The sequence below is a fragment of the Gordionus sp. m RMFG-2023 genome, chromosome 3 (genome assembly GCF_954871325.1).
Source record: "Gordionus sp. m RMFG-2023 chromosome 3, tfGorSpeb1-WG-v2, whole genome shotgun sequence".
Lineage (NCBI taxonomy): Eukaryota > Metazoa > Nematomorpha > Gordioida > Chordodea > Parachordodidae > Gordionus > Gordionus sp. m RMFG-2023.
The window spans coordinates 42,980,778-43,002,837 of record NC_088777.1 but is presented as its reverse complement, the minus strand read 5'-3'; the positions used below and the strand labels follow the sequence as shown (position 1 = coordinate 43,002,837).

The 22,060-nt window shown below is 26.8% G+C and overlaps 1 protein-coding gene across 1 annotated transcript; it reads left to right on the top strand.

Annotated features, from left to right (window-relative positions):
• The first annotated feature begins 2,722 nt into the window (after nt 1-2,722).
• On the top strand, nt 2,723-21,524 carry LOC135925968 (ras-related protein Rab-30-like). The gene is made up of 4 exons (XM_065461580.1): nt 2,723-2,875; nt 8,036-8,119; nt 13,263-13,446; nt 21,138-21,524. The coding sequence occupies exons 1-4, from the start codon at nt 2,789-2,791 to the stop codon at nt 21,494-21,496; spliced, it is 714 nt and encodes a 237-aa protein (XP_065317652.1). The 5' UTR covers nt 2,723-2,788; the 3' UTR covers nt 21,497-21,524.
• Nucleotides 21,525-22,060: the final 536 nt, after the last annotated feature.

The following is a 22,060-nucleotide window of genomic DNA, read 5'->3' as shown; positions in this document are numbered from 1 at the left end:
TTACGTAACTTATTTAGTGCAGTAACAAAAATAACTATATATTCAATAAAAAAAACAAATCATAGTATACATTATATTTTACTTTAAAAAAAAATTTGTCAAGAAATGAGTTGTTATTTACAATAAATAAATAGAATCTATTTGTATTCACTACATTAGATTAAAATTGTTTAAATAAAATAATTTTTAAAAAATAATAGAAGTTTGATCAAATTAAATCTAAATAATTGATTTAATTAAAAAACTGCTTATAAAATTTAAATTCCATACTATAAAACGAATATTATTAAAAAGCCCCATTCGGGTGGATTTTTCAAAATGACCCGATCAAGATTTTAACTAAAATAATATTATGTAGTGTGCCTGGAAAATTTTACTCATATGTGGCATAGAGGTTTTGACTTCTATTTGCCAAATTTCTAGGCTTACATAATACTATTTTAGAAAAATATTAATAAGTCCATTTTAAAAAAATGACCCAAATTGGGCTTTTTAACAACACTATACAACCAACACAAAATTTTTAATTTTGAATATGATTGAGGGAATGAATTACGAAAATTAAGATTTTTCTGACATTTATTTTTAACAAATAACACATTTAATAAAATAATCGAATATACTTATTATCTAATATATAATAAAGTATAAATTTTAATTCAAATTAGATTAGTTACAGTAATAACACTGCTAGTTTTAATTATTCGAACTTTAATTATATAGTAACAATATGACCGAGAGATTAAGGTTCTAAGACTCATTAAAGGCTTACTCCGTTGTTATAGAAGGGCAATTACAACCTATTATTTTAATATTGATCTATCTTAACTTTTTCATAATCGACATAATTATTTGATTAACTTTTGAATTTATTTTATTTTATTTATATTTTTCCTTTCTTATTATTTAATTTAATTCATTACACCTCCATGAATCAACAATTTCTGAAAGGTATTGGTGGACAAACCAATAGCAATATTATCGGATATAAAATTTTATCCAATGCCATTCTCTAAATTGTATGTTCCTTCCCTCTATACCATCTCCTCATATGAAATCAAGCAAAAAAGAGATCAAATAAAATTTAGCAAAAGAAAAAATTAAAATCAAACCTATCCCCTCATTCTCATTCATTTTTATTCAAATCATGATAATGTCATTGTTAATTCCTCCCCCTCCCCCCAGCCTTCAATGTCAATGACTATTTTATGCTGTACTCTCTATCCTTGTATTTGAAGTCCTGTGTCCAGCAAGACTTAGGTTCGATTGCTGGTGGAACAATAATTTTTTTAATCAAACTTAGATTAAATTAAAATGGTTAGCACATGACTAGACAGCTGAGAGGGGTCAGGGAAATAAATCCCTCTTACAACCAAAATATGTAATTTAATATTTTTATAAAAGACTTCGCACGTTAGAGAATCGTATTATTAGAGAATATTATTATAAGTGCTAGCAAAATGGCAGAATGATTAGAGAAAGATATCTCCGCAGCAGAAAAAATTCCTTACTAAAGTAGATATCAGATATAAGTATAATAAATAATATGATTATTTTCTTCTTAAAACAACTTTTGTTTAATGCATTAAATTATATATTATAATATAAATAACCACATAAATTATGGTAACTATAATTATTATAACTGTTTAAATGCCCGATTTGTGTTTATTTTTAAAAAGGGCCTATTAAGATTTTAACAAAAATAATATTATGTAGGCCTCAGGATTTGTCAAATAGACGTTCAAATAGTATTTTATCCAGATATATTAAGCAAACCTGAAGATTTTACATAGATTGTCAAATGTTTGTAGATCTGTAAGCGAAATCTCGAGGCTTAGTCAATATTTTTCTGACTAAAATATTGAGTTAGCCGTTTTTAAAAAATGGCCCTCATGTAGCGAGTTTGCATCACTACTACCAAACATTTGTGCCATCTATGAGCCAAATCTCCAAGCTTACATAATATTACTTTGGCTACAATCATAATTAGGCCGTTTTTAAAAATCGACCTAAATTGGTCTTTTTAGCAACCCTAAATAATATTACAATATGTAACACTAAAATTAGTTAACGGTAACTAGTTACATTTCAAGTAAGATGATTATGATATTCTGTCAAAAGTTCTAATTTTAACATGGTAACTTTTTGATACATCTACTTATGAAAATTAACTTTAACAAGAATTCTATCTTTACAAAAAATCTTTACAAAAAATTTTTACAAAAAAATCTTTACAAAAAGTATATAAAATATTTTTAATTTTGAAATTTAAAAATTTCTATAATTAATAAAAAAAATTACGTAATAAGTATTTAAAATTAAATCGAGTGAGGTATAAAAGATTTAAAATTAAAGTGAGCCCTCCCCATCCAACTTTTCGGGTTATGGTTAAATATATGGTAGTTCATGTAATTCCTATAAAAATTATTGAACTTGCAAATAAAACAAAGAAAGAAGAAAATATGAGCAAAAAATGAATATTATATACCTATTCCAAAATTTTTCAACTGATTGATATAATTTAAATTATTTTTCAATACCATATCCCTGATTTTTAGTTTTTTTAGATCAAATTATATCATTCAGCTAGTTATAAGTTAGATAAGTTGGATATATTTTTAATAAAGGATTTAATAAAATACGGTTATTATTTTATATATGTTGTATTATGACGTGCATTACTCATCATTTGTCGGATCCTTTGTAATAACATATGTAAGCCATGCATTCATTTTTAAATGCCATTTTTTAAACTTATGATAATGATAAATTAATATTTTGCTGTATGGATGATTATAAATATCTTTTCAAAATAGTTTTGGTTGGTAATGCTGGTGTTGGAAAGACTTGCATAGTTAAACGCTTTACTCAGGTTTTTGCTCATTTTATATAATTATATTTGAAATTTGGTGTATACTAGATATATTACCCCTTATGTTTATCTGTAATATTTTGGCATGACTAAATTTTTTAAAAATATGTTATAAAAATTTTTTTTTGATATTTAAAACTAGATTTAGCAAAAATTATTTATCTCTCTAAATATTTTATACCAATATATTTATATGGTATCATTTTTTTCAAATTATAATTATCTTATTATCATCCCAACATCATTATGTGTGCATTATTTGTTTTACCTTAATATAAAATAAATTTTATTGAGACAAATGGTCCTCTTGAATATTATGTTTAAACTTAAAATACTTTTTTTAATATTATATTTGGATTAGAAAACAATTTCCACATAGTTAAATAAACATTAATCATTTTACATAGACATCCACTTTTATACCTCATTTTTATGTTAATATGCAAATACTGAATGTGAAACCAAAACTACCAATATAAATATGGTATTGGTTGATACTACCAATACTAACTATCTAAAAAATTATATTATGTAGTTTTAATCAAAAATTTAAGCAAATATACAATTTATCAATATTATTTATCATTTATAAATAATTTATGAAATTTATAAGGTAAAATAAATTAAAAGTAAAAAGAAAGAGAGGGAAATAATAAATCTTACTTTTCTAGCAGTCTAGAAATTTATTGATAAAAATATTATCAGTCTATGCTAATGGGCAATGACCACTGGTTGAGTCAAAATTGGAAATATCAGCCAATGCCAATGTTTTAATATGCATATCTAGTTCGTACAAGTGAAAACCAAATGTTCTAACATTTTCAATATTTTTTGCCATCACATACATTACATACTACTCCATATCACTTTTGATTTGGCCCTTTAATAATTTACACAAGTCTCCCTGTCCAGCCTGTTAAATTTTCTGCCCTGCATAGTCTGGTCGCCTGTTATAAGTTTTAAGATATTTTTATACCTCAGCCCATTAAAATTTTACAAAAGATCAGGCTCAGCCTGTTAAAATTTTACAAGAAGTCTACCCTAGCCTGTTAAATATTTTGTTTCGAATTTTCCTGCCATTACATTTTTAATTTCACAACTGTTTTTTAAATCATTTTTATATATTTATAATGGGATCACTTGTTCATTTTTTGAGAATTTACTTATATTATATTTATAGATTTAATATTTTAGTTGGACAACAAAGAAATAAGCATATTGTAATTATTTTCAAATAGTAGTAGTCAAAATATTAACTTGAATATAATTATATGTCTAAGTTCTCCCATTATTTTATTAAAATCAGACATTTCTAAGACACTGATATTACCTGAACCTGAAAATTTTATAAGTATCCCAGCCCATTATATTTTTATTTTTAATTTTCACAGCTGGACTTTGGAAAGGCCACTATTTGCAAATCTCTACTCCACTCTACAATGAGTATTTTTTTGCAAGATATATTTAGACTATATTTTTAAAACAATTTATGCCATTTTTATAAAAAAATTTAATCATATATTGCTTAGGATATGATTTAAATGAAAATTGGCTTTGTATTTTTCGTCTAATATATTTTTTAATATAAGTTTAAAAAAATCTATGACCATGCTTGATCCCACCTACCACAGTTTTTTGGTCTGGCTTGAATAATTGATCATTTTTTTAATTTAACAGGAATATGAATGTATTTTTTTACATTAAGAAAATCAATACACGTTTAAAATTTTACCCCAACCATTCTCCCATTATTACCATGATGTCAAATAAATATTGAACTACTAAAAAAAAATTATTTGATTAACTATAATAATGATTATAAAACCTGTATAATGTGTTTAAAAGAATTCCGGTTATAATTATATATATATTTAAAGTTGAAATTCAAATAAAAATATACAAAAACTGTTATATGGTTAAATTTTATAAAAAACCAAACTAATGACTGATTATATAAACTGCTTAAAAACCCTTCCATTTCTATTTTTACCGCTTTTAACCGTTCGATCTCAGGAGAAGTAACGAATATCGATTCGTATCAAAAATAAAGATCGGTCTAAATTCGATAATTACCCTACTCCATAAGCCTAGTTATTTTTAAATCTTGAGTCGATTTTTAAAAACGGTTAACAGTATTTTATCTATAAAAATATTTACGCAAGCCTGAGAATTTTGCTCATAGATAGCACGTAAAGGTTTGGACATCTATTATCGAAATCTCGAGGTCTAGGCAATATTTTTGGCTAAAATATTGAGTTCGCCGTTTTTAAAAATTGGATCAAATGGGAACGATTTTGCATCGCCATTGTTTTTTATTATTTTTCTTATATATACTTAGTATAAAATAGATAAACATCATTAAATTAAAATTATTTTCTAATAATTTAAATTTAATGCGCAAACATTAAAATAGAGAGTAAAATATATTTTTTAAGTTTGAGATTTATTTCTTATAAGCTTTTTTTTCAAAGAAGCGGGCCACCAATGGGCAGGACTTATATCTAAAAAATATTTCTGCTACCGCGCCTCACAGTACGCCCTACTGTTATGTGATTCATTATACGATTTTATTTTTAATATTCTTTTCAGTCAAATTATCACTACGAGGAGTAAAATATAAATTTTTAGTTGAAAAACACAGTAACCCCTCCCTCCCCTACTTAAATAAAGTGGAACAGTCAAAGTGCAACATACATAAATATATATATATAAAAAATGGCTTTTGACACTGAGTGAATATTATAAATTTGATTGATAATATTATTTAAATCAATTCGAACTTATAGATCAGAGATCCAGCCCCCTCGCTCTCTAAACTATTTTATCCAATCTAATCTGACACAAAAAAAAAGAATCGTATAAGAAAGAAATAATTTTTGACATAAATTTTGGCAGCGACATCAAGTTAAAAAAAAGTTGAAATAAAATAAAATTTATTCTTATTTAACATATATATATATATGTATAATTAAAATATAAATTATAAGTTCTAATTTTTTTATAAAATCAAATTCTGGGCTTGGCTGGTTTAACTACAAGTTACCAACACCTAGATATTTAATAATTTTTTACGCATAAAACATAAGTTCAAAACATTCATAGAATTTTTTTAAACTATTAATACTGGTTGTCGGTTCTGGATTTTGATGTTTCCCACGTTTTGTTTTTTTGCACTCCCCAATTGATATTTTATTGCAAATTTTGAATGAAGTTTTATTTATAAACCTTAATATTCTTATGTAACACGTTTGCGATAAAGACCACGCGTTTGATTATTTTTTTAGATGCGTCTTTAAAAAAAACTTGTTTTCGGATGAAAAAAAATATTTGACCTTTCCCCCTTCTATCCTAATTTTTCTAATGTCTAATATATAATACTTTAAAAAATATATATAATATTTATCGATTTTTTTTTTAAGAATCGCGATTTCTACGAAGTAATCATTTTCATATATTATATATTTTGGGGGAAAAAATTATGGTATTATGTAATGCCCGTAGTATATTTTAGTAAATATTGGTTTTCAGAAAATTGTTCAGCCCATGTCCAATACAAAAAATTCTATAAGTTACATTCGCAAATTTTAAAATTTTGATGAAAATCGTATGCTAAATTTTAAAATTTATAAAATTTTGTAGAATTATATTTTGTATATATTTTTATATTTTAGCTTATTTAATTATTTAATTATTTATCTTCTTCAAAGTTTCGAAAGTTTGGGAATTATTATTTTTTTTGATTTTTTGTCCATATTCCCCACCCTGTTCGATCCGAAAATGAAAATATATAAAAAAAGTTACCCCTAAAATTTAATTATTTATTTTATTTAGTATGTTTAACTGTCCAATATAAAAATATATAATAAAAGAAGGGTAATTAAAAAAAATAATTAAAAAAAGGATATATATTTAAGTATGGTCGGTGGGGCTTAATGATCCATGTATGGATGTGCAAATGGAATGGAACGACAGATTTCGTTAGCTATTCTTTGTCGAAGGTAGAAGCCTTCTTTTGGATCACCTGTGATTAAATGTAACTTTGCCCTATTGTTTTGAATAATTTTAGGGCTTGGGGTCCAAATGATCCACAGGTCTACTACCAGAGCCAACAAAACATTATTAAGGTGACAATATTTATTGGTTTTTATATTCTCCGCTTTCGTGATGGAGTTGGCAGAAAAAGATCTGGCAAATCGATCTATGCATATATAATCCCAAGCGAGGGGTAAACCTTGGTTCCAAGGACTAACGTCATTCAATCCGGTCTGGTTTGATCCTAATCCTGATTTAAAAATTCGCATAAAATAATAAGCTTAAAGAAGTTTTTCAAAAAAATTATGTTACCAAACATTTTTTTTTCGACAAAATCAAAATAGTCACAATTTCCTAAACCCAATATACTGGTATTGAGTCAAGTTTTGCAGACCTATTGTAAAAAGTACCAACTCGGCTTAATTTCAGGTAATTTTGCCGCGAACTTTTGAACTACTTTCAATTTATATATATACATTATTTGTATATAATAATTAAAATATATAAAAAAGGTTTTTTGAAAAATTGTTTGAAACACACAGGGGTAAGTAGTTTTCCCGCAAAATTAGGGGGGGGGGTTAATGCGCGCTATAAATTATATAATTTTTTTTAAAAGAAACCCAGAGGTTAGCCCTGAATTTCTAAACCCCTACAACTTCAAGCAAAACGAGTAATTTACGATTCCTATACATTACTATTTGACTCGATTCAAATTTGAATAGGCCTATGGCATCGTATATCTCCCCCGTGTTACCTTGAATTCACAGATAGCGTGTATTCGTGGCCAAGTATTCAAAATATGTTGTATTTTTGTATATTTCACCGCAAATTTTGAATACTTCGCCGCAAATTCGCACTAAATTCATTAGAGAGGGATAGCGGTCACATGCTTATTTCAAATCTTTAATAAAATATCATTTGTTTTGCAAAATTGAGTAAAGCTTAAAATGATACACTTTACTTTGCAAGGTTGTTATAAATTTTGAATAATTAATGTATGATAAATTACCTTATTAAAATCATCATTTTTTTTTCAAATTTTGAATCATTTTTATCTTTTTATCTCAAATATAAAAGTAATTAAATTTTAAGAGTATTCAATTTATTTTTTCTTATTTATAATCTCAGGGGATTTTCCCGCTTGGTCAAGGCGCAACTATAGGAGTGGATTTTATGATAAAAACAGTTCATATTAATGGAATCAAAATAAAGGTTTATTAAATTAATAAATGATTATATATTTCCTTTCTTAAAAAAAATGCTTATCCGAATGTTATATTTTATACTACCTGTTTTATGTTCAACTAAACATAACCATTTTTGATCAGATTGGACGAGGCTTCACTATATAAGTATATAATATCAATTAGGGCCGCTAAGTACCAATATTGTATTAGTTTACATCAATACCATTACTGATAGGGGAGACCGAGTATTCTATAATGCCTGAGGCTCTTGCGCGCCATGTGATTTCCTTCCAGAGATCAAATTTTAATGGTTAATTTTATTTAGCATATAACTACATTATGAATGGATTTTTACAGGGGGGGGGGGGGGTTAATATTGGTTTAAAAAGCAATGCAAAAAATTAATTAATACAAACTATTTGGTGTGACATGAATAGGACTAAAAATATTTCCTTATAATATCTAATTTACCAAGTGATATATTGTTTGTTTTAAATTTACATAAAATATATATTGGTGACAATAATTACTACTTAGATAATTAAACGATGTCTTAATTTCTTATCTACATTTATTCTATAAGTTTATCTATGTGATAGCAATATTTTTATATGATGCATTCATGTCAATTATTTATATGGGATATCATGATTGAAGTCAAAAGAGAATCAAATTTAAGTAATGCTGACTCAGAAAATCTTATGAAGGACAATCAATCACCCACGCATAACCAGGGGGGGGGGGGGTTAGCCTATTTTCGTAAATATCATTTTAAGCTAATAAAAATTTACCCCTTACGCACTCCCCCTCCCACCACCTCCCAAATATACAATATATCACTATCAAGAAGAATTTGGAAGGAAAATTGGTAAAAGTTAATAACTCTAAAATAACGACTATAATTCAAAATTTTTATAAAAAAATAAGTGAAATCACAATATTATTTTTATAAAAATATAATCTAGATAAAGGCCTTTCAATAAATGAATTTAAAGACCTCCAATAAAATTTAAGGCGGAAACCCCCACCAAATAAGAAAAATTTTGGACTATACCCGAGACCTTAATAGGCCTGGATTTTTTGATCATGTCCCAGGCACGGAGTAAAAAATTCCCAAGCCCATAATAATCAATAATTTTGACAAGACCCATATCCAAAAATATAATTTATTTTACTCAATAGAAACAAGAAATATAGTGTTTTTAGTTGCAAAACTAAAATTTATTATTATTAGAAAATTGAAACATTTTTTTAAGTTAGCAACTGTTTTAAATTATCTAAATTTAAATGAAAAAGGCCCAAACCCATAATTTTTTTTAAAAAAAAACCCAGGCAAACTAGAAAATGTAATATTAGGTATATACCCTGCCGCCTGGCCCATAAAGGTCTCTGACCTATGCTCTTTTTGAAAATGATGATGAGTTTTTATATTAAAAAAATGATAGTTTTTATTCTTCACTAAGTTTTAAATAAAAATTATTACCAAGGGAAAATATTGCTTCCATAATTTGAAACCATTACAAATGCAATATCATTTTATTATTGTAAGAAGCCAGCAATAATCAATCATTAAATAATACATTACATATTTTTTTTATTGGAAAGTTTCAGAGTTGTTAAAAGATACTTTTTAAATGGATCTAGATACAGATACATAGTTTAAAAATTTATCTAGATATAGATACAGCTTCTAAAAAGTTATCTAGATACAGATACAATCTAAAATGTATCTAGGTACAGATACATTTTTTATTATACTCTTAGATAAGGTTTGAATAAACCTAAATTAAGATTTTATTATGAAAATTCATGAATTGATCTAAAAAATTTATTGACTCGATATCACATTTATCAAAATATAACTAAAATAATGATTATTAGATATTAATATAATATATGATTATTATAAATAATTATTATATACCATTAATAAAATAATCTAATATATGATTAAATGATTATAAATAATTATTAGATTTCAGTAATAAAATATTTTCAAAATTTTGGTTTAAGACATCCTCGTTTATCTGTAAAGACATTTTTAGCTATACTAAAAAGTCTTTCAACTGGAGCGCTGGAAGGGATTGTGGTGTTATATTTAATGAATTACATTTTTATATCAGGATATTGTTTAAAAATACTAAAATCTCGGCATTCATTTTTGAAAAAACTATTTAAAATTTGTTGATTATCAGAATTTAAATCATTAACAATCATATCTCTTGCTGTGGGATACTGAAAAAAATCGGATATTAAATTATTGGTTTTTTTTTCACAGGTTAATTTGCACTCATTTGAAGACTTTGATAATTCCTTACTAATCTTTGTATTAATTGTTTTTTTTATTAAAATTTTTATCCATTTGCAACCATGTCCAATCTAGTTTAAAAAAAGGATGAAGCATAGTTGCCAAAATATTTTCATCTTCAAAAATTGTCCCAATAAACCTAGAAAAATACTGATTAATTTATTATTAATTTACCTATCTTCAATTCCTTTAAGTAAGGCATTTAAGAGTGGTAAACAAAATTTCAGGTTCATTTGTTTAAAATTTTTCAATTTAATAATGAGCTGGGAAATATGTTTACCGGCGATAGGCACTTCAACAATCTGCTGTTGTGCATATTAACGATGGTTCTATTAGACTTTTAATGATTTCTTTCTTTTCATTCTCCCATCTTTGGGAAATTCTAGCAACCACTGTCTGTCTGCAAATTATATTTTTTTGTGGAGCTAATATTTTGATCATTTATATAAATTATGGATTTGCAACAATTGAAAATGGCTGAATGCTATCTATAATAAAATCAGATATTAAATCATCTAGTTTGGGTTAAAGTCTGAGGTCTCTTGAAAAAAAAATCAATGGACGATGAGCCTAGTCCAATATATTCTTTAATAAATTTTTCTCCTTCCCCTTTTTTATTTGGATTAGGGAGTGTTTGATGTTTTCTCTTAAAATTTTAAATTAAAATTGTAAACATTTATTTAGTGTCTATACCCTTAAATGTTTTACAATGTTGCAAGTTGAGGTAATTCTAACTGAAATTTTCATATTTTTTGGACATGGCAAACATTTTACTAACAGAGATTTGTTTTCTTTATTTTGAGATATTATTTTAAAATATGGTCTATAAATTGACCATGGAATGTCGTCATTTTTGTCATTTTAAAAATTAATATAATAGAATAAAATAAAATAAAATACCAATTCCATTGCAATTAAAAATGGCAAATTCCTTGAGATTATAATATCAGAATTTGCTTGTTATTGATAAATCGGACATAATATTTAATTACTATTTAATTAATATTTATATATTCTTTTATATATAAGTTTTAATATTTTACATTTATATATAATTTTTTAATATATATATTAATATTAATTTATATGCTCGTATAAAATAAAATAAATTTTACACTCAAGTATTTTTATTTATAATAGAAAAAAGCGTTAAATAAAAGTATATCAAAATGTATCTTAAAAATATCTAAAAACATATACAGATACCTCTAAAATCATCAGATACATTCATCAAAAATTTATTTAGATACAGATCCACATTTTTATATCTAGATACTTTAACAACTCTGGAAATTTTAAACCTTTTAATTTTTTGTGATGGCTCGGTGATTTTATAAAACTAATTCATTTTTTTAAAAATTTTTTTTATCATTTAACACCATAAATGCTTAGTAAATTTTGTATGAATCTATCGATTTTATATATTGCTATAAAGGGATGATCATCCGCACGGGGGTGTTTTAAATTTAACGTTACATGGAAAATGTATGTTTGCTTTTTTGTTAACGCCATACTGACAGATCAACCTTAAATTACAATTAAACCAATTTTTAAATTATCTGTAAAGTTTTATTACGTTTATTTGGCTAGTTATATCCACCCATTTTTACTTTACTTAAACGTCCCATCTGGGACGTCAATTAATTATGCAGAGATCCTTCCTCTTATAATTATGCCGGAGTTTTTTTTTCAAGGATGCCTACAAAACCTTGCTACCCAGGATAAATAATTTGCGTTATCAAGGGTTGTTTAGTGATCTCTCCTATTTGGTTATTGATTAATTTTTTCTATAAGTTAACTATTGTATTTACTTCCTTCCCTCAATCTCTACAACAATAAGGAAATAATTAAAGGAAGATTAAGTTAAGCTACTGAAATTTAAATGCAGTTGGTTTCAACATTATAAATCCTCCAATTTTTACTGAGGCATTCATTTTATTATCGTCTTTAATGCAAAATATTAGTTATGCTATTGAAATTATTATATTTAGTCAATCTTATTTTTGCTATTAATACAAGTAATTTTTGTTAATTTAATTTTTAATCTTAGTTGTAACTATTTAATAATTTATTTATCTATTTATATTTTCTCTCTCCTGGTTTCACTATAGGTCTATACCTTAGCATGTAAGTAAAGTAGTCATAAATTAGAAGTATTTTAGAGGTATTATCTCCTTCTAGCGACACTTATTTACAAACGTGTGAATTTTTCTGTGTTTCATTTTGTTATCACCCCAGTTAAACCAGCTGCTATTAAGACTAATAAAACAAAAGGGTAAGTTTAAGTGTGGGGAATAAATCATCGGTTATATATATTTTACAGTACAAAGCCAATATATATATTTACTTTCCCCTCGATATATTTGTTTCACAATATTTCGTCATATAACTTTAACACTAAATTTTATGATGCTGACTCTACTGGATACTGCCTTAAAATTTCCTCATGAATTTCATAAATTCATTTTTAATAATAAGTCAGCTATTTTCCTTCTCACCCAGAAATAAAAATCGATAAAGACATTATTTTTATACAAGGGATTGTTATACCATTTTTTTTGTATATAAACATGCATGCTATATTTTAATATTTAGTTAATTAAATATTCCGAATGAATGCATTTTATTATGTGACATAAGGGTAAATTAGAATCATTTCAAATGTAATTATTTTTTAGAGTTATGCTCATCCACCCGATCTATCTTCCTGTATTCGCCTAAAATTAATCCGGTAACCAATACCTATTATCGGATCGGTTTGGTGAATATAAGGGGAATTTTTTTATGATAATTTGTGGTTCGACACAGCCGTACATAAAAAAATAACATAAAATTTTGGTATTCGCATTAATAAATTAAGCTTCAAATATGGGACACCGCCGGTCAAGAAAGGTTTCGGTCAATAACTCAGAGTTACTACAGGAGCGCTAACGCTATAATTTTAGTTTATGATGTAACTAACAAATCCAGCTTCGAAGCTCTCACCAATTGGCTCGCCGAGATAAAAAATTTCTCAACCCCCAACGTTTTTATAGCTCTCGTAGGTCAGTTTTTATTTACCCCATATTGTTTTCTTCGATTTTATAATCAAAGTTAATAAGTATTTGACCACGACTGGGCGAAAAAATAGCGTAGTCCAGACCATTTTTTAACCCAGTTCGGTCATTAGTCCATCAAATATGGACAGGACTTTGAATCTTAACTAGTTAATGCAATTATTATTTTTTTAATTTCTCATCCTAGCTCGACTTAATTAGGACTTTGAGAATTAATCATATGTCCAAGTATTTAGAACGAATTTGCATAACTCATATATGTTCTTTTATAATATTATATGAATAACATATGATTCCCAAATTTAGTTCAAGAAAATTATTTGCTAATCTTAGTTATTTTGGACATTTACGCGAAATAACATAAATACCTAACTAAATTCGAATTTAGTCGAGTTTGGACCAATGATATTTACTACTAGATTGGCGATTCGTTAATTGAAAATGTTCATACATAGGAGTCACTTTAGCGCTATTTTATGGTTTGCACTTCGACTAATTGTCTTATTTATTATGAATGCACATTATTTCATTTAATCGACATACAAATCACAAAATGGCGCTACAGTTGACTCCTATGTATGGCCCCAATTGGCTGGGACGAGGTATAAATATAATTCAGCACGATAAAACATTTTTCCCCCACAGGTAATTGATTTTAGGTAAGGAAATAAGACAGACGCATGCGAAATTTAATATTACCAATCAAGAGTTAATTTTTAACTGGTTCATGGTTTTTTTTTATATAAAAATCTTTAGGTCCAGTAGTAAAAAAGACTAGGAAATGGGGAAGGGGGGGATTTAGAGCTATTGTAATTCTATGATTGAAATATTTATATATAATATGAATATTTAAAATTTCTTGAATTTTTCTTTAAATTAGGGCAGAGATCTCAAAACCAGGCACGTTAACATTTTTTTGTGCTAGTTTTACGGCTATCACATTTTTAATGTGTATATCAAATTTTTTGAATTTCAAAATATACCATACCATAATTTTAATTCCCGGGTTGGCCGGTTATCATTTTGGGAAAAATGTGATTTGCGAGGCCCTATTTTTGCTTATATTGCTGGGCCCAGTCCGTGTAATTTTTTGAAAAATTTGGCATGGGCTTTTAGGTGACCCGGACTTTGCAGGTCTCTAATCAGGGTTTAGCAAAAAACACTACCTATGTATTTGAAATTTAAAATTTAGTCACAAAGGACTTTTTTGACAAAAAAAATTGAAACCAAATTTGATCAAAAAGTTTGCGATCATTTGTTATCTCGAAAAATATTGATTTTGAAGAATTGTGAAACCCTGTTCTAAATTAACTGTTTATATTTCTTTTTTTTAAAAATAATTAAAAATATCTGTTCTGAATAATGATTTTTTTAGATTTCTAAAATAGGAATGGGTACATTTTTAAACGTCATTATATTTAAAAAAAATACTAAAATAAAAATGGCGTCAAAGCTGCTATTCTGAATAGGATTCAGAATTAAGAACAAAAATTAAGTTTAGCTAGTATGCGGTTCTCCTGCTTTTAATCCCAAGTACGAGTTTATAAAAGAAAAAAATAATTTATATTAAAAATTTGACCTATCATTTTTTTTCTTCTTTTTTTTTATTTATGAATTTTTCGTTACATATTTTTTTTATTTATTTATTTTTCAATCCAGCCGGTGGCGGGAAATTTTTTTTTCTAAGTTCAGATAAAATTTGGCGGCTTTTAATAATTTCATTTTATATATTTTTATTAATTTGCACACTTTTGTTTATTTTGGATTTGCTTTTAAAATTTTATTTTCTAGTCTGCGTTATTATTTATTAAAAATCGATTAATTTTTTTTGTATATTTTTTAAAAAATGATCTTTTTTTGTTGAATTAAGCCGAGTCCTTTAATGAGACACTTTTTACTTAAAAATTGAGCTTATGCTTGAAATATAGTATTTGACTCTTTTTTTTTATAAGAGCTGTCGACCTTACTTAAAAAGGTACTTCATAACATTCTGCGTTACTTTATGAAAAATTGTGAAATCGTTACTTTAGAAGTTAGGCCGTTTCTACCATTACTTTACTTATTTATAAAGTAAACGAAATTGTTACTACGTTAAAAAAGAACTGGGTGAATTGTTTTTCTTTTATTTCATCAGTCATTATTACAAAAATTCCCAAAATTCGAATAAATAAATAATTGAAACATAATTTTTTTTTAACAATTTTAATAATATTTTTTTTTCAAAGTTTTAAAGATCCTTTCTCATCATCACATTTGCTGTACTGAACTCCTTTTAATAGATCCTGAGAATTTCAGAGGGTTTATTATATTTTATAAACAGAGTTTTAATGTTCGGATCGTTAAAGTTTTTTTTATCTAAATGTATCTTTTTTCTAGAAAAATTTTACACAAAAAAAATTATTGGGAATAACCCTTTACACTAATTTTAATCCATAGATATATTTTTTTTGTCATCCTTACTCAAAAAAGAAACCAAATACTGTTTTTAAATTCAGTTCCTCTTTTTTAATCATGAACATAATTTACTAATATTATCCTCACTAGTACTACTTTAATATAATTGAAGACTCCTAAAAATGACAACTGAAAGAAGATTTATTATAAAAACACGGTTTTAATAAATATTAGACATAAACATTTACATCAGATACTTACAGAAATAACCTAAAAATTAAACATACTTGGGACTGGCCTAAAAAAAATTTTTTTTTTAATACTGGGCCTGGCCGAATATTTTGAATCGCCATTATTATCTATAAATAAAAAAATAAATAAGATATATTTAAAAACTATGTATAACAGAACTATTAAAAACAATCCTCTCCGGGATATTTATAAATTAAATATATATATCGAAATGTAACTCTTTTGCTTTCTTTCTTTTTTATATTTTATTGGATAATTAGACAATTTCTAATGACAATAAAATTGAAAGGCACAATAATTAAATAATATAATAATTAATTTTCTTTTCTTTTATACGATCCTTTTTTTCTATTTATTAATAATTTTATGCAAATATTATTCATACCTCATATATACACATGAATCCGCACATTTTAATTAACAGCATATTAATTCCCGAAACACGATATCAACATGTATAAGCGCATTTTATATAATACCAAACATTAATTAATATAATAATTCAATATTAATAAGCACATTTTATATAATACGGAAAATTAATTTCGGACACAATTATATCACGCCAGCACTATTAAAGCTATTCAGCCATGCCCTGATCCTGTATTCACCGAGCCCAAGATTACAGAGCGAGAGAAAAAAAATTTTTGAAACATAGTACACAACAACAAGGAACCAATACAGCCAAAAATCCCTGACTTCCTTATTTATTATTCTATTAGTATGAATAAAATAGAACTAATAATTCTACTTTTTCCACTATAATAAATTAATATCTCAACTTAAATCATATCTTATTATCATGTCCTATCTGATGGAATTAATTTATATCCATTAATATACTTCTGATCATTATTCCTCCTCCTCCCCCAAACTCTCCAATTCAGCATCAGTAATGACCAAATCTAGCCAATCCCCCAACTCTCCTTCAAAAATTTCTGGTCCAGTCGCTTCAAATGAAACCTTCAAACTAGTTTCAAATTCTGGTGGCTCCAGGCCCAAACTAACTAGCGACGTATTGTTCCAGGCGTCGTTTATTACTGTGGTGGCCCTATTCTCTTTCCCCGCCACATTGAAACAGGCCACACCGGGGCCACTTCCTCTCTGTCTGGCCACTCGCCTCTATCGCGCTCCTTCCATCCTACTGGATTGGTTCACTCCGATGGCTGCCAACCTCCGCTACAAACCTGGGTTGAGACGCGGTTACAGATCGTGGACACCTATCCCATAGATGTCCCCTTTAATGACACCCGAAGCATCGGCGTTGCTCGCCCATCGGTTGAAACCTTCCTCCTTCACTATGACGTTGAGGGCGCTCGCAAAAATCAATTACAAACTCTTCCAAAAACCACGTGCGACACTATTCCATTGTTATCGAGTTATTTGAGCATCCACGAATTTATTTTCCTTTTCTCTTTTGGATTATTCGAACGTCCTCGAACCTAAGTTTTAATATACCCTTTTTTTTATCCAGTCTTATGCCCTTGATTAACAGCTATTTAATTTTTTTTTTGTTTTATCTTGGTAATAAATTATTTTTTTTCCCATTCTTTTCTTTCCAACAAACGACAAATAATTAATTATCTGTCTCAACTTTCATATCTTTTACAAAATGACAATTTATTTCAGTAATTAAATTAACTATCTCTTCCAACTTTTATTTCTGTATCGTAACTTTTTTTAGGAGAAAAAATTTTTTTTTTTTATTCTTATGTTTTTTTTGGACCCGTTATTTTTTTAAAAAAATAATATTTAACACTTGCTCTCCTAATCGTAAATAACATAACGATTCTCCCAAAATTTATCGTCTTTGATTTGTATCAAACACAACTTCCACTAAACCATGAAAAATTAATTTCGTAATTAAACTACCCTGTAACTTGAAAAATTCATTTTGTAAGTCGGCTGCATTTACCCTATATTTACTTCTCTTAATTAGTATATAAAGACTTGGCCACCAATATTAAAAACAATCCTCCCCGGGGTATTTATAAATTAAATATATGTATCGAATTAAATATATGCATGTTTTCCATTTTTTTAAACTTTATTCGATAATTCGACAATTTCTAAATGATACTTTAAAATAGAATAACATAATTATTAAAAATAATTTTAAAAAATGTTGGTCTTTTCCCTTTTTCTTTTCTTTTATACGATTCTTTTTTTTTAATAAATAAAGATTTATAAATAATTTAATACAAATATTATTCATACATCAAATCTACGTATGAATCCGCATATTTTAATTAACAAACATATTAATTCCCGAAACACGATATCAACATGAATAGTACATTTTATATATACATAAAACTAATTTCGGACACAATTATATCAAGAACTATACAGTCATTCACTTATCATATTTACTAATTTTTTTCTATCCTTAGAAAATATTTCTAGTAAAATATTATTTAAATTAATTATTGTCAACTAATCATCATTTTTAGGTGATATTCTATCGAATTAGAAGCAACAAGGATTCACTCAATATTTAAAATATGATATACACTTTTTAATAGAAAAAAGGGAATTACCATTAACCAGTTGAATTGAAAGTGTGGAGATTTAAATTTTATGACAAATTGGGAGATAAAGATAATTTGAAAAGTTATTATATATGGATTTCATATTCGCTGATAAACTATTCTTAAAATGTCCAATAGGCTCATTTTAATTTTTTTTAAAAAAATTTTAGGCTGAGCCTGAAAATATAAAACATGAGCCGGGCCGTGCAAATGATACTCTACAGGTCACTGATAATTAAACATTAATAAAAAAACAATAATTGAATATAAAGTAACGTGTAACCTAAAAAATAACGCGTTACTTTTTTTAGAATAATAACGCTGTTATCTGACTTTTGGAAAAAATCATTTTCACTACATAACCGATTTACCTTTTTAGCAAGTGCCAGGCTGAGTTCTATAATGATTTTTTGCAAAAACTAAACTTATAACTTGTTATATCTTATAACATTACACGTCAATCTTTAGAATTTATTTTAAAAGTTATGCTAAAGTAGCTTATATAATAGCAAAATAGAATTTTTTTTTAAACTTATCTTTAAACTTAGTCAATTTCATATTTATTTTTTGAGATCGACATTTTATTTCTTTGATGTGGAGAAATAGTATACCAATTAAAATTATTATAGGATTAAAATTATAAAAAAACCAGGTGCGTAGTCCGAAATTTGCTTTAAAAAAAGGATAGGGGCAATTTTTTAAAATATTAATAAAATTTAAAATTCATCTTTTAGTTCATTATCGAACATCCCAAAATTTCTATATTATTTTAGGACTTAAAAATTGACAAAAATTGTCGAATATAAATTTATGCACAAATGCTGTTATAAAGTATTGATATATAAAACTGCTATAACCACTCAGGGCTGAAGAAAGTTTTTGGCTAAAAAATTGTTTCACCATTTTTATAATCGTCTAAAGCGGATAAAAATGGACCTATTTATCCAATTAGTGTTGTTAAACCACTCGTTTTGAGCCGATTTTTAAAAATGGCTAACTCATTATTTTCGCCAGAAAAATATTGCCTAAGCCATGAATATATGTCAGAACCTTTGTTCCTTCTACAAACAAAATCTTCAGGCTTGTGTAATATTATTCCGGTTAAAATATTGAGTTAGCCGTTTTTAAAAATCGGCTCAAAACGAGCCGTTTAACAACACTATATCCAATGATATGAATCACTATAAAATAAATGTATAACGAATATTAATTTATACAAAAAAAAATTGTATTTTTTTAATATTTAAAATGTAATATAAATTTATAAGAATTATGGATTATAAAATTAATTGTCCATTATATTGTATTTTATATTGGAAGTAACGAACACGTTACCTTAAAATTTACATCATTAGCTAAAAAAGAGTAATTTCATCTAAAATGTGCTAAAAACAAAATTCTACCTGAAATTTGCAAAAGAGGAACTATATCTAAAAAAATTCAGGTTGGGCTCTTTAAAGCTTTCAAGGAATTTGCCTCCCCCTATGCGCCCTCACTACCGTTTGCGACATAGCTGGGCATCTGCTTTACACTCATCTATCTTCCTCCACCACATTGGTCAAAGGCCTCTCTTTTAATTCACGGGCCTATCACAGAGTATATCATAAATCAATCTGCGGGTGACGATGCCGTGATAGACATGTTTCACAAACGAAACATTTGCAACGAAATTCTGTCAGACACCTTTTCTCTCATCAAAAACAATTTATGAGCGATGTCGATCACCTATATATTTTAAACCAATCATTTTTTATTAATACCCATCATTTATGTTTCCTTTTTTTGCAATTATTTTAAACATTATAAAATGGGGAAAAAAAATATTGACATAAATAAGAATGTACCTCATTTCATAATAAAATTAAAACTTTCTTAAAGATATCAAATGTATATAAATGTTTTATCTAAATTTTGCCGATTTTTATAATGTTATATTCGATCATTTGAAAAAATAAATATAAATTTATGCTAAATCGAAAAATAGATAAATTGGAATAATTCATATACATATCTATAGACATTTCCCCTTAATATTTTTATAAATAATCGGTCGAATCGGCTATTATCGGTCATCGGCCGATCAACTTGATACCGAATCAAACCTCTAATTTTACCTAAAATATAGAAATTATTAAATAACTTATTAATATATTTATAAAAACGAAAAAAAAAACACGTCGATGAACTTAAGTCATGCATCCTTAAATTTATTATGTGTTTCAAAATATTTATTTGTAAAATAAAAATTTTGCCATGGAATATTGATAAATTATATATTTATAATGATGATATCAGGGGTGGGTTGTATCACATATATAATGTGGGTTATTTTAAAAAAATATCTTATATCTGTACTTAAATAGTTTGTTAAACAGGGTTAAGAGAATATTTCTACCTATACTAAGGACTAAAGATTGTCATAGCATTTAATTGTTAATTATCATTCTAAACAGGAAGTTTGTATTTCTTTAAAAAAACTCTCTTTAAATGAAACGGCAAAAGGCAACAAAAACGATCGAATTCCCGAACGTCAGGTCACGCAAACCGAGGCCTCTGAGTTCGCTCAAGCACACTCTTTGCCATTGCTCTCCGAAACATCGGCCAAAGATGGTACAGACGATTTTCACGTTACCAAACTTTTTGACGACGTGGCTCGGCACCTGCTTTCCACCCATCCATCTCCCTCTCCCACATTGGTCAATCAGGCCGGTCTTTTAATTCACGGGCCTATCAATCACAGAGCGTCTACCATATATCAGTCTGCAGGTGACGATGCCTTGATAGACGTGTTTCATAAACGAAACATTCGTAACGAAATTCTGTCGGACGCCTTTTCCCGCACCAAAAACAGTTGTTGTTGAGAAAGAATCTAATGCGCACCCCCCCCCCCCCCACCATTTTTAAAAAAATTCTTTATTTTTGAATTTAACTTCGTTTTTCTTTTTTTTCCTTCCTAGAAGTTTATTATAAAATCGCGCGATTACATTAGATAACTGTTGAAAATATTTTTTAAGAGTTTTTTGAATTTTTATACCTTTTTTTTAATCATGGATTATTATATTATCACGTGCTTCCTAAATTTAACTGTGCCTGTTGGAAGTTTTAACTTTTACCAATAAATTTACTTTTTTAAGGTATAGTATTTCTGATCAAAATTTCTATAATATAGTCAAAATTTATTTAATTAAAATGTCCAAAAAATCTCTATAAATACTTTTAAGATTTGCCACTTTTATCCAATTTTTTTTTACTATAAGATATAAATTATTTATCTTTTTTTAAAATATTGGCTCAACCAAACCAACACTCATCACCAACAGTATAATAGATTTATAATTATATTTATTTATTTTTAAACATTATATACACCAATTTATAAAATATATTAAATATTAGTATTTTTTTAATCCTTGTGTAAATGGCTT